This window comes from Manduca sexta, unplaced genomic scaffold, assembly GCF_014839805.1.
Source record: "Manduca sexta isolate Smith_Timp_Sample1 unplaced genomic scaffold, JHU_Msex_v1.0 HiC_scaffold_28, whole genome shotgun sequence".
In the NCBI taxonomy this organism is placed as follows: domain Eukaryota; kingdom Metazoa; phylum Arthropoda; class Insecta; order Lepidoptera; family Sphingidae; genus Manduca; species Manduca sexta.
The window spans coordinates 548,852-562,946 of NW_023593800.1; the positions used below are offsets into that span (position 1 = coordinate 548,852).

The window sequence follows — 14,095 nt, forward strand, 5'->3', positions numbered from 1 at the left end:
CCTCACCATTACACATATTTATTTTACAACACATAAACCAACATAAAAGTAAAACAAAACTAAAATTAGGGGACATATAGAACGTACGTTCCCCGCCCAGTTCCGAAGCTCCGCCTTACTCGCCCTGCGCGAGCGCAAGGAATCTTTCAGCATTTGTACACAACTGAAATCTACACACGATGGACGCGTTATCTTCACAATCATTGGCGTATTAAAGAGTGAAATTTTTTAAAAATATTTTTTAACTCATGAAGAACGATTAAAGTGACTAACTTCGACATCAAATAAAATATAATAGCTGGAAATTTAAATGCAACAATAGAAAATGGATTTCATAAAACAAACTTTTTCGATTGAGAACAACGTGAAATATCCCGAAAATCTAGAACAATACGTGGATTACAACCAAGAAGTGACGCAAGAGTGCTTCCCCCAGAATTACATGCCTTTCTTCTACGACTACCGTTCGGCTGATCGAAATGTGTATGAAGTGGATGAGAGTGGGGATTGGTGGGGTGATATGGGGGATAACCAGGTCACGGTGAAGGAAGAGACGGACGAAGCTGGAACATCAAATTTGAACTTTAGTGAAGATGGTAAGACATGTTTTAAATTTATCTACTTTTTTTGGGGCAAGCAAAGCGACCCCACTGCATCTGACGGAAAGCGGAGTCCAGAACCTCAAAATATGTAAAAAAAATAATTAACTTTCCTTCTACTTATTTATAAGTACGAGTATGATAGGTATTTTGTATAAAAAAATATTAGATAATAAGATTATTGTTGCTTTTTTATTAGTATTTAGATCAATCTTTCTAACCGTAGAATATCAAGTATTTTATGTATAATGTAGAGCATATGTGACGACGGTATTATCTACCTACTACAATAAATCACTAATTATAAAAGTCCCGGCATTACATTTTAGATTTGATAAATACACTTTTAACAGATGAAATTACGAACACGGATAGATTAATGTCTCTACATCTCTATAGATGTAGTAACATCTAACACATCTACAAGTGAACTACATACGTGAATGACAACTTCAAGCCAAAAAAAGTTGACTAAATATAATACTACAATAAATCACAGATAAAATATACTAAGTAAATATTCAAATAGCCATTGTCTGATTACGATCAGATGTAGAGCTTCGGCGCCGGCGCTACATTTGTTTACGCCAATAGTTTTATTATTGTCGTTGTTTGCGAGGCATCCTGGATGCAGGTGCGGTTTATGACTATCATGTTTACCTTTCTACCTTGCAACTGTCGTATTCATTGTGAATTTTATTGCTCAGGCAAACTGTAATACTTAGTAATACTAGTACTATGATGGTAATTTTTATGTAAAAATGAAAAATTAGAGCCAAACGTTTTATCAGAGACTAGAACGATTTCTAGAGGAAAGTTATGTTTTAAACGAGTCGATTTTATTTTACTTTTATGTAGAAGTCCGTTCACCAGCTGGAGGGCGGAAGGAGCGCACAGCATTCACGAAAGCGCAGATCAAGAGTCTAGAAGCTGAGTTCGCGCGCGCCAACTACTTGACACGGCTCAGGAGATATGAGATCGCTGTAGCTTTGCATCTCACCGAAAGACAGGTTATAATTTTTATAATTTGTTATAAAGGTGAAAAATTTGTTTAAACGCGTTTATCTCAGGAATTGATACGAATTGAAAAATTCCGTAAAGTGCATTGAAACTTGGCAGTCGTCAAAATGTTCATGAAACAGTGCTTCAATCCATCCATTTATTTTTACTTTGCATTAACGGATTTGTAACAACTCTGCGTATTAATGTAAATTGTTAGTGTAGTGATATTAGAGGCGGCTTTACCTCATGTGCAGAGTGTGCGCTGCACACGGGCGTAGTGCGGTAGGGAGCGCCAGACACGACACCTTCAAAGAGAGATGCGTCGCTCGCGACACTGGCGCTCTCAAACAACCTGCGCCCGTGCTAAGGCCGTCGAGCTTCTTCTTTACACAATAACTTTTGATTTAATATTAAGTATCAAATTTATTAAAGATTCCATTGTCTCCTAGGGGGCGCGAACGAATTGATTGCACACGGGCGGCGCATGAGCTAGAGCCGCCTCTGAGTGATAACCCGGACTTACTATAACGGGCATTTGTATTTGTATGTTTTTTTTTTAATTATTGTCTATCATCAGGTAAAGGTGTGGTTCCAGAACAGAAGAATGAAATGGAAGCGAACCAAAGGCGCCTCTAAACATAACAAGAGGAAAGAAAATTGTACTATGGAGTAAATGTTAAAAAACATTAATACTAGTGCAGTATAGATTAAATTGTAATTCCATGTAAAATAAGTAAGTAGTAGGTACCTCCTCTATAGATTAAATATTCGTGTGTTTCTTAGAACATAAAAATCATAATGTAGTAGAAATATAAATAATTACGTATAAAATAATTCTAACTATCACAAATCTATACCTACTCCACTTTATAGTTTAGTACCTACATATCGGTGGCTCCGGAGTAAACCATCGTATCTGAAAAAATAGAGATATTTACTTTTTAACGTTTCGTTATCTAGGCACTGTTTACTACCCAAACCATAAAAAAAAAAAATATTTTTAATAAAGTTATTTTTCATTTAACTTTTGAAGTTAATGGGTTTAGCAGTAAATAGTACCTTGATAACGAAAGGCTAAAAAGTGAATGTTGCTATTTTTCCAGATAAGTACTATAGTTCACTTAGGAGCCATCGAAATATTTACTATCGTCGTATGTACGATATTTATGTAACCATAAAGCTGTATTTTTTAAGAAAACTTGCAGCCCATGAAAAATGTCGCAGGGTAGTGAAATATGATGATTGTGTACTTTGTTAGGATGACGATTCAAGAAACTTCTTGTCGAAAGTTTAGTTCTTAATTCTTATAAGGTTTGTGTAATTAAATAAGAGAAAGTCCAGCAATTTGGTGGTTGATCCCATCGAGTTAATTCAAACTGTCAATTAATGTTGAAATATTGAGATAATTTTATATGTTTTGTGTACATCGTCTTCAGGCTTAATTTAATTACTCCTTTAGAAATAACTTTCATATTAAAGTTTTATTGATATAGATTTGTAACTAATTTCAATCTTAAAAATAACCAGTTCAAAAAGGTGACAAATTTGTTACACAGCATAGCTTGGTTAGTAATATAATCCTTTTATTAATCTACACCGTAAAGATACAAAATCTTAGGCTAAATATCAAATAAAATATATTTATTTTTAATTTGTTTGTATTCTATATGCCCCATAAATATTGACTGCTCGATAAAAACAATGTATTCTATTGTGAATTGTAAAAATTGACAAATATATATTTTTTTCTATGAGTAAGTAATCTACTTTTTTGTGAATCTAACAAATATTTGTGTCGCATTGAACATACCTCTAGTCTCATAACCAACTCACCAACTACGTCACGGGGATAAGTTTATCAATTTAGCCGTGTATTACTTAGGCGAGGCGATGGACAATTGCCTCAACCTTCAATAATTTCCAATATGGTTATACATATTGTGCTACAAATATTGCCGGGTGGCTTTTATCTACGGCAACTAAACTCGCCATTTGTAAAAGAGTAAGCAGACAAATATTACTCATATGTAAGTATATCCATGCATGCATGCATGCATCTTTATATATTATAAAACAAAGTCCCAGTTGTCTGTCTGGGTGCGATAAACCAAGAATTCCTCGAACTGATTTCAATGCAATTTGGTATGAAGATACTTTGAGACTGTGGGAAGGGTATAAGCTAGTTTTTATGCCTGAAAAACTGTTTCACGCCGAGGAAGCCACGAGTAATTAATAAAACACACAAATCATGAGATAAGGATATGTTTATTACACAAATTCATACCTTTAGCACGTGTAAAGTAACGTGCCCAACGTAAAAACTAAATAATATTGTATACTACCAGGCTATCTTTGGAGATAAACTAAACTTCTGGGCTATGTGCAGCCTATTTTCCAACGCGGCCCATTCATATATACGAACATATAAAAATGATACAACAATGTTTTTTTATGATTCTTTCAAATTACAACACTAGCAAGTATAACATTGAATTGTGATTTGTTAAAGCAATGTTTTTTTACATTTTTGGCTGAACGTTCTGGTTCCTTAATATCTGAAAACGGAAAAATGTGAATGCTTTGTAATTGACACTTGTTCAAATCTATTGCTTGAATTGTAAAAAACCTAATCTTGATAAGATCCATAAATTACATCAAATTTCGAAAATAAAATCAACAATAGGCCGTTGGTTTTTCAAAATTGCAACGAAAGTGGTTCAAATTCTGCACAAATTAAACAATTTTATAATACTAAAATTTTTGCGTCAAAAAGTTAACAAACTAAAACAGTAAACATGCTTAACGAAAAATTTGCCAATCTCGATAAAACATTAACCAACCGTAATAGAAAACATTTAATATATGTTTCTAATATAAAATACTATTAATTAGTATTGACGTATGTGACTTACAATGAAAATGTTTCTGAAGATCTTGACGCAGAATTCAACTCACGTCCCAGATAGTTGAAACAAGAAAAAAATTATGCAAGTTTGTAGCTGTAGGATAGTCTAAGTTTAGTATATTTTTCATTTAATTTCGCACTTTAAATCTGCAATCGTAATAAAATATAATTATGTCAGCAAAAGCGGACAAAAAAACTACTTTTGTTGCGTGAAATCCTTTCGTGCAATATGGTAAGAAACATCGCCTTAACAAATCGGCAGTTTACTGTACATTATCTTTAACTTTCTGTTATTGGACAAAAATAAAATACTAATTCTTCAACAATATAGATTATATAATATTTTAACACAACCGTCCGTCGGTTCGTACACTTTGACGTGGACATTAGGGTAAAGATGAATTTAACAATTATGGCGGGAACAACGATAAAACATGATGGACGCCATCTTTATTGCTGTTTGTAAGTACTTTATGTCTTAGATTTTAATATTGCTGTTTCACTTTGAACATTTATAAATTCTTATTAATTATATCTGAACATGGATATCTCTTAGTCTAATTTGTTGCCTAAGGTTTAGTACACTCTGTGGAAATACAGGCAATTATTAAACCAGCCCGTTCTTGGGTTCTAAAATAAAACAACTAATGAAAACACTACGTTGGTTTTAGGGAACTTACGGGAATGTCACCTAAGCTCATTTGTACCATTGAGCTGAAAGACACTTCGGACGGTTTGTAAATTAAACCGCATGGGCAAAAAGGTGTATTGCCGGGTATTTATTACCACATAACAAAATAAATTTCAATATTCTGATAACTATATTAATTAAGAGAAAAGGAAAATGAAATGCAACTGCAAAATGACAAAATTATTACGTGAACGATTCTATTATGATCCTATTTCAAGCCGTAAATTATCTAACGTAACAAATTTTGTAAAAGCTCATAAATTGTACGCTTAGTAATACCATATAATATTTATTCGGTCTATACTCTACAACCCACCCTTTACTACTTTTTCGCCACTATATAAGAGCAATGTCCAAATTATACCAACCAAACGTCAAAGTAAACAAACAGACGGACAAAATTTCAACCGTGAGCCATCAAGAGATATATAAAAATCGTCAGAATTTCTCATTTTTAGCGCTATAATGAATTATTTACAGTGGTACACCTGTTCCAGAGTCTATAAAAAATATATCCTCGGTCGAGGCACAAATATTACCAACTCTTGGGGTCGATAGACTTCTTATGTGGAAATGACGTCATTTATAATTATGACGTTAGCATTCCCTTAATATTTGAATTGGTTTGGCCAGTTCCCGAGTCAAGTGCAATGGGGAGTGATTTAAGCTTGGCACAGTATTTTAGACTAGCATTGTTTTGAGACGTAAGCTAGTCTTTTGTAGCCAAAAACTATACTGTCAGCCATTTATCACCTATACTAAATGTATGCTCTCAGACGTGCCTGTGTACATGCCTTAATACAGCCCCATGTAATTTATATAAAGAACTACTAAACTATCTTGGGTTGTCATGGCGGCTTTTATCGTCCATTTTTTATAGTCTCCGGTCAGGTCACGTTATATAATTTGTCAGGCACAAAAATCACCATTACTTTTAAATACTTCATGTTTATTGTTTCTGTTTAAATTTTTCTCCAAGCGGACATAAATTTGTTTACACCATACTTGAACTATATACACGGTCAGTGTAGTAAACGTTTAACACAAAAAATATGTATTTCTCTTAATATCTCGACATGAGTACGATTCACAAAGAAATTACAAATGGAAAAATATTTTTAACGTTTGTGCCTAATACGATAATGGTTCATTAACTACGTCGCGACCAATTTCGATTAGTTAATCGATAAACTTAGTTTTAATCGATTGTAACCAACATTGGTTGCAAGATCAATTAGTTTAATCCTTTCCTATAAGCTGTAAAAATAATTTATCTACCTTTTAGTGCAATTATGGATGTACCTTAAATATAATAACCATGGAAAAATATGATCGAGTGATATCTTCAATTAATCACTAATTATTCTATATTTTACAGTTATACGATTATTTTATACAAATGATACGAGGCGAAGCGTTTTTTTGGATTGAAAAATAAATTATAAATGCACAATAGAGCCTGACTAGAGAATTTTGATACCAATGTGAAAAACTGATGCATTGGCCGATGAAAATGAATGAATATGTTAGTAATTCTTATTATACTATCAAGTTAGAAATAAAACTTCCTATTTATATCTCAATTATTACATAGAGGATAGGACATTGGGAACTGTATTATGAGCAAAATTGAAATATCAATGGAAACTCAACCTTCAATAATTCTCTTACGAGTGATATTACCTTAACAGGAAAAGTAGGACTGATGGGAACCACGTGTGTTTAGTTTTATTATTAGACGAATGTGAAAGTAGATAAGGTTGAATTTTATATGCTATGTTATTAACTTTTTTCAGCCATAATCAATTTTTTTGCATTGGCTTTTGGCTAAAATTAGACACTTATGAATGGTTTCTATTCATTCTTTTGTTAGATATCTAAGTCTCTTCTTGATAGTCCTATTTTAATGAAAAATAATAACATGAAATTGGTTTTCAATATAAATATTTTGTTTTATTTAATTATTTTTTCATATTGACAGAATGATGCTCCAGAGTTGTTCATATAAAAAGAACTAAGCATTATCTCTATAAATAATTTAATGTTTTATTCACGCTATGCTGTCATTTAAATACAAATATGGGCTATGAAATTTATTTATAAAATGTCTTTGTTCAGAAATAAAACTTTAAAATGGAGCTTATTGGACTATTATAGAGTTCAAACTTCCTCAACTTAAATTCATCTGTCAGATTCCTTAGACAATATTGTAAGCTCCATTATTGGACCCAATACCTTAACACGTCTAGTTTTAAATGAACAAAAGGGATCCGCACAAAGCCACAACACGGCCGTCATATCATTTGCACAAACGAAATAATGAAAAATAAAATAAAAACCTAATTTAAGAGTAATGTATTTAACGCTCGGTTCCATATTCACAGCTCGTCCTCACTAACACTAGTATATACACGCATACAGATACTAAGGCTCACTTCTCACTATTGCATGTCTACAATGTACAGTATGGTCCGTGGTCACGTGGTCGCGCGCGACGCCGCTCGCCGCTACACCACCACGACGATGACGCTTCGTTATGGACGCTGCGGGTCGGGGACCACTCCGCCCGCCATCGTGCTCACCGCCGTCGTCACCGTGCCGCCCATGATCGTCTGCGGGATCACCGTCAGCGACTTGGGGATCTTGGGCATCATTAGCTGCGCCGGCACCGCGTTCGGAGTCAGCACCGTCTCGCTCGTGATGGACACCGCCGAGCCGAGTTGTGGGATCTTGATGGGCGTGGACGTGACCAGCAGGGACGGTGACGTCACCACAGGCGACGCGAGCGTCATTGACGTCACAGTCGCCGTCTTCGGCGGGATGGGAGCTATCGTTATGTTCTTTAAGCAAGCATTCTTCAGTATAGTTGCTGCATTTCCGATCTGTCCTAATTCTGGTACTTCTTTCTTTTCCTGTCTCTCTTCGACAATGTTTTGGACGACTGTGCCTCCATTGCCGAGCATGGTTGAGGGTTGTATCTCTGTGACGACCGTGGTCTCCTCCGTGGAGTTCCTCTTCTTGTCTCCTTCGCGCAGCTGCTGCAGCTTCTCTCGCCTCATGATGCACATCTTGTTGTAGTCCTGCAGCGTGATGTGGTACCGCTTGCCAGAGGACATGACCTGCACCAGGCTGGGGAGAGTCCGTCCGTCCACTGCGACTTGTGTCGGCTCGCGGGCGATTTTTGCTAAGTTCTCCTGGAAAATTAAAAAAAAAACATTAGAACCAAAGTGTACAGCAATAAGATAGATTAGAGGTGATGAAAGTTTACAGCATTTTTCCAGGAACAGATATTTTTGGAATTAAGGTTTATGAAACTGTGAAAATGAGATAGTAAAAGCTAAATACATATATAATTTAACTCTATGTCTAATGACTATAACATGTATTGAATTAACAACTAACCTGTGTAATAGGCATCAATGTAGGCCTCCAAGGCTTGCTTGTAGCTTTTATCTTTTTGGGAGTTTCCGTTTTTGGACTCTCCTTTTTCTCCTTATGTGCTTCAAACTTGGGAGGCGGGAGAGGCGCGGCGGCGACCTCAGTAGGATCTGACGCCGATACACCCTTCACCAGTTGCTGAATATTATGTAACACATTTTGGATCGCCTTCCTTCCCTGCGCATTAGGAGTGTTAATTGCAATCAGCTCGGGAGGTAAGGGCTTCGATTTTGGCTTTTCCTTCACAACCTTCGGTTTTGGAAGTATCGGCGGCGGGGGCATAAATTTCTTAGTATCCTTCTCCGGTTCATTTTGATTTGACTTGAGTAAACTCTTACCGTTCATCGAAGGCTTTTTGCGGAACTCTATCAAGCTTATTGCTGGTTCGTTCCGTCTTGGTGTATCGTTGACAACATTGTCATACGCTCGTAACCTACTTTGGACAGAATCGCTGTAATTCGCAGCGTGGGGAGACGCGTTATGAGACAAAACCAAGTCACCACTTCTGAAATACTTTTCCAGTAAAATCAAGTGTCGCAGGAAGCTGGACTGGTTGCCGTAAGGCCTTTGCAGCTCCGTCCAGAGCTTCCGCGTCTCCACGTCATACTGGATCATTGTGTTACACTTTTCCCAGCCTTCCGGAGTTACACCTTTAACATTGTTGAACTCAATGTTGCACTGTAAATTCATTTCTTCCTCCCCCGGGAACAGTTCCCGCACTGATATCGACGGGTTTGTTTCTAGTCTCTTCACCGGATTCGAATATTTCGCCTCTGATGGCTTCTTTGGATCTTTCTCTATTGTCAACTTCTTTGAAAGCTCACTCAAATTCTTCTTAACTTGAGTAAAGCTTTCTGACAACTGCCATTTGTTTTTCAGTGTGTTTATGTCTGCAGTTCTCTTGTTAGGTATTGTTTCTATTGTACATTCGTCATTCAAGTTAATATTTTTAAGTATGGGAATCCCATCTCGAGATCTGTCGTCATCGTCCTCTCTACGTATTTTGTCTTTCTGCACAGCCATTTGTCCTATTTTGTGTATTTTCTTCGCATTCTTTTCACTAATTCTGTGTTGTTGACCCGGTTTTTGTACTCCCGAAACGTTTTGTATTTTCATGATATTCCTCTGTTTTTGTGTCAAGTTTGGCGTTTTCGGTAGGAACTGTGCGGGGTTGTTTTGCTTCTGCAGGAGGTACTGTAGTTCTGTCTGTTTATCTACATGTAGGAATGGTGTGTCGAACTCGCATACGTTTTCATTCTCAGACCCGTCGCTCTGTGTCATCGACTCGTTCGATTTCACAGCGCCCGGCACTAAAATCTTATTAGACGATATGAGGCTTTCTATATCCTCCTCTTCTCTAAGAGCTGTGGATTCCTTCGAAGGCTCACTGTTATCGTGTATCTTTTCCTTCTCTGGAGTGCTCTCATTCGTTTTCTCTGAAGATTCACTACTCTGTTCAGGCTCGGTGGACTTTCTCTGTTTGGATTTGGTTCTCTGCTTCTTTTTACTTGGTTTGATCAGATTGTTGGGGTCCTCTAGTGTTGTCATTTCTTCACCCTCATGTTCAGGTTCTGGTGGGACTTCTATGTTGTAAACTTGTAGTAATCTGGAATACAGGATTTGCAAGTTTACAGGGCTGACATTGATTAATTTAAAATCTGTTTTGAGACTGTTTAAATGACAACTTTAAAGAGGATAACAATTTGATATCATTTGACTGAGAAGTAAAAGTAACAAAAAATAAATATGCATCAAATATATTATAAATTGACTGTCCTGGCATGACGGAATCATTTGTATATTTTTAGAAAAACATGCTATTTGAAATCAAACTAGAGGATCAACTATAATTATAAAAATATCCTATTTCTACGCCACAACGTGACTCGCGTGACGTGACGATACAGTTAAAGAAGGCAAATAGCTTTAAGATCTTTATATTTGTGTAGTACATACATACATAACATCACGCATTTATCCCCGAAGGGGTATGCAGAGGCGCAACTAGGGCACCCACTTTTCGCCAAGTATGTTCCGTCCCATGATGTGATAGGGGGCGAGCCTATCGCCATATCGGGCACAAATTCCAGACTCCGGGCTGATACTGAGCAGAAAAACCCAAATATCACTTTGCCCAACCCGGGATTCGAACCCAGGACCTCAGAGCGCTATTGTACCGGACATGCAATACAACTTCGCCACCGAGGCAGTCTTTGTGTAGTGCAGAATGAATAAACCAAAGAGTAATAATATCTGTGATTTTAGCTATTTAATATGATAACTGACAAATAAAATTTACATGAATCTTGTGAAACGACCCCTAAAACTGTGTATGTTATCAATTTATAATCAGAGAACAATTTTTTTGTCAAATTTCGTATTTTGATTGATTTATTCTCGAACTCGTGGCGACATGGAAACAGCCAAAATTAATCTTATCGCTTAGTGACAAATAGTTATTATTGCAATTTTTGAGCTAGGTCATACTCACTTCCTCCGGTATGCGCGTGCGTAGTGGTCGTTGTGTCCGGGCCGCTGCAGCAGCGTGCAGTAGTACCGGCAGCCCTTGCACAGCACCGGCCGCTCGCTGAACTGCACCGGCACGCCCTCGCGGGTCAGGAGCGGGTTCAGTTCCAGGAAGCCCTGACAATTAAAAAATGTTATATTTAGTTGCAAAATCTTATTTTCAAGAATTCGTTGTTTTTTTCTTACTTGGTTTAATTTGGTGTTAAGCAAGTTAGTTGTTCATGGTCCTCTGTAAGTAGTTGCTTAGGAGCTTAGTGTTCCACTTAGCGCTAGAGCAGCTAAACGCGTGTTACTTAGTATACGCCTCGACTAAAATACATGTAGTTGTAAACGCGTTATTATCAAATCACTCGTCAATCGCTTGTTATTTGATCGTCTGTCAGGCGAGTATATTCAGCGACAATATGTAGCCAAATGGAATCCCTTCCTCGAGAGACTGAAGCGTAGAGCATAGTGTACTGACGTGGTTGATGAAGTGCAGGTTGTGGTGTTTGGTGAGGCGGCGGCGACAGAGCGCGCAGGCCATGAGCGGCGCGAGTGCACGGTGATGAGCCGCGCACAGCGGCAGCGTGTGCAGCCCCGGGTAGTCGCACTTCAGCTTCAACTGCACACAAAAACACATTCATCTTAATAAAACGAATATTTAATTTGAAAGCGTTTGTTTTTAAGTGTACGCCAGTTATAGTAAGCTTGGTTATAGACAGAAGGCCCATACATTCTCATATTTAATACCTATAAGTTTGAAGCTAAGATTATCTGATTTGAAAAGGATTTGTTTAACTAAAGTTGGCATTCATAGTACTCACAAATAAAAATTACACAGCATATATACATTATAATTTAAGGAACAAATGCGTAGGTGCAAACAGAACATTGCTATATTACTTTGATGCGTCTGCGTTGCGTTGCCATAACGACTGACCATATATTCATTCACTACATGCGTGATGTCAATGTGTTATACAGCCAGCTTTAGATAATTGAACTATAACATTACATACACTATAATACTGTCCCACTGTTAGGCACGGGCCTCCTCTACTACTGAGAGGGATCAGGCCTTAGTCCACCACGCTGGCCCAATTCGGATTGGTAGACTTCACACACCCTCGAAAATTCCTATAGAGCTTCTCACGTATACAGGTTTCCTCACGATGTTTTCCTTCACCGTTAAAGCAAGCGATAATTCATAAAGAATACATACATAATTTCTTAGAAAAGTCAGAGGTGTGTACCCTTGGGATTTGAACGTATGGACATTCGTCTTGGCAGTCCGTTCCACAACCAACTAGGCTATCGCCGCTTACATACACTATAATAACGCTAAAACAAATATCCTCTATCACATACCACTTTATTAACACTGCTCCTCATTTTAATGAGCCATTTCCGTCGTATGGAGTAGTCTGCGGCGGCGACGCAACCCTCCGTGTGACACGTGGCCACGCGCCCCGAGGTCACTCCTGGAGTGGTAGGCTCCTCCTCGCTCTCCTCTTCTAGCGGAGGGCTCACTGGCTTCTCTGTTTGCCTGAAGACGAAAGAGCAGTCATAAATAAGACATTTTTTTTAAATGGGCATGACAGTGTCGATGCTCCTGATGATTAATAGCGTGTCAATATGTATATATTAATTGTGTGTGTGTATTATATTAATTGATAGATTACCTCCCGATCCCGAATCGCGACACAGGTGGGCAAATATGATGGGTTTGTAGGATGCATATAATACCATCAGTAATATGACCAGCTTGGCTGTGCCTTAGCATTGCCGGTGTCCATGGCGAGGGTGACCACTTACCAGTAACTGCACCGTCAACTTGTCTGCTCTGTAGGGTATTAAAGAAAACGTTCCGTACACAAGGTTGTTGTCTCCTTGCCCCGGCGGCGCGTCGGGCTGGCGGCCGGGCGGGCGCTTGCGGTAGGAGGGGCAGTTGGCGCGGCGGTCCACGTGGCGGTAGCACGCGTCGCACAGGCAGCTGTCGATCGTCAGCTTCTCCTCGTCTGCACAACAACACAGCTTGAATAACATGTACATACGCAATATATAACTAACAGAAGATTACTTTTATGCTAAGTCTATTTTATAAAATTAAACAATACATAGGGTCAGGTCTTTTCTTTCTATATATGGCACGGCAAGATCATGGTAAGAGTGGGGTCCAGATACTGTGAACTGACGAGAGACGATTATCCCTCGCCTATATACACAAATATGCCTATTTGAACCGAATATACACAGACTGATCCCGAATCGCGACACACTTCATGAGCCACTGCATTTTCTGGACGATACCAAACCCTTGGCAGATTCTATAATCCCAATATCATTTTACTCAACCCAGGCTCGTACCCAAAACCTCAGCACACATGCACATACAAGTTCCCTATTGAAGTTTTATAAAAAAGATAAAAGTAACTCACTGTCGAGAATCTTCTTCTGCCTCTCAGAGCTTTTGATTTGCGCAATGTGGCACGGCGTGTCGAAGAGGCCGAACTTGCCGCCGCAGTAGAAGCACTGGTCCATGCACAGCCTCCCAGGATGGATGCTGAACGAAGACGCCTTCTCCGGGATCACCAGGTTGCCTTCCTTAGCTTCAGCAGGTTCCGGGACAACTTCTGTTTCTAAAAACATAGTTGGTTAAATTGTGAACATTTTAGAAATATTTTTAAAGTTAGTTGTTATAGGCTGACCAGAAAATAAAAAAACCTGCTTTACGGCCGGCACTCTTGCTTATATATTTTAAAGTTAACGTTGCCATTACAAGAATTTTGTTCCACATTTTACTAAAACATGGCGAGATTTTTTATTCTCTTGGTTAGACTACCGTAGATATTGGATAAAGTAATATCCACACTATAGGGGCAGCTTATATTTGCCATTTACTGTGACATACAAGCATGATGAAAGTATAGAAAGAGTTGACTACGGGCCGCG

The 14,095-nt window shown here is 38.0% G+C and overlaps 2 protein-coding genes across 2 annotated transcripts; one reads left to right on the forward strand and one right to left on the reverse strand.

The window, feature by feature from the left end:
• The first annotated feature begins 325 nt into the window (after positions 1 to 325).
• LOC119192440 (homeobox protein MOX-2-like) lies at positions 326 to 2,324 on the forward strand. Its single transcript, XM_037446248.1, has 3 exons — positions 326 to 596; positions 1,458 to 1,609; positions 2,179 to 2,324. Exons 1-3 carry the CDS (start codon positions 326 to 328, stop codon positions 2,272 to 2,274), a joined length of 519 nt encoding a protein of 172 aa, XP_037302145.1. The 3' UTR covers positions 2,275 to 2,324.
• Positions 2,325 to 3,847: 1,523 nt separating this feature from the next.
• Positions 3,848 to 13,776, reverse strand: LOC119192444 (the record flags this gene model as incomplete). The annotated part of the gene is given in 7 exon segments (XM_037446260.1): positions 3,848 to 8,391; positions 8,600 to 10,241; positions 11,127 to 11,278; positions 11,625 to 11,765; positions 12,512 to 12,689; positions 13,017 to 13,161; positions 13,582 to 13,776. Coding segments are annotated over 7 exon segments (3,113 nt in total), but the record flags the coding sequence as incomplete, so codon positions are not given.
• Positions 13,777 to 14,095: the final 319 nt, after the last annotated feature.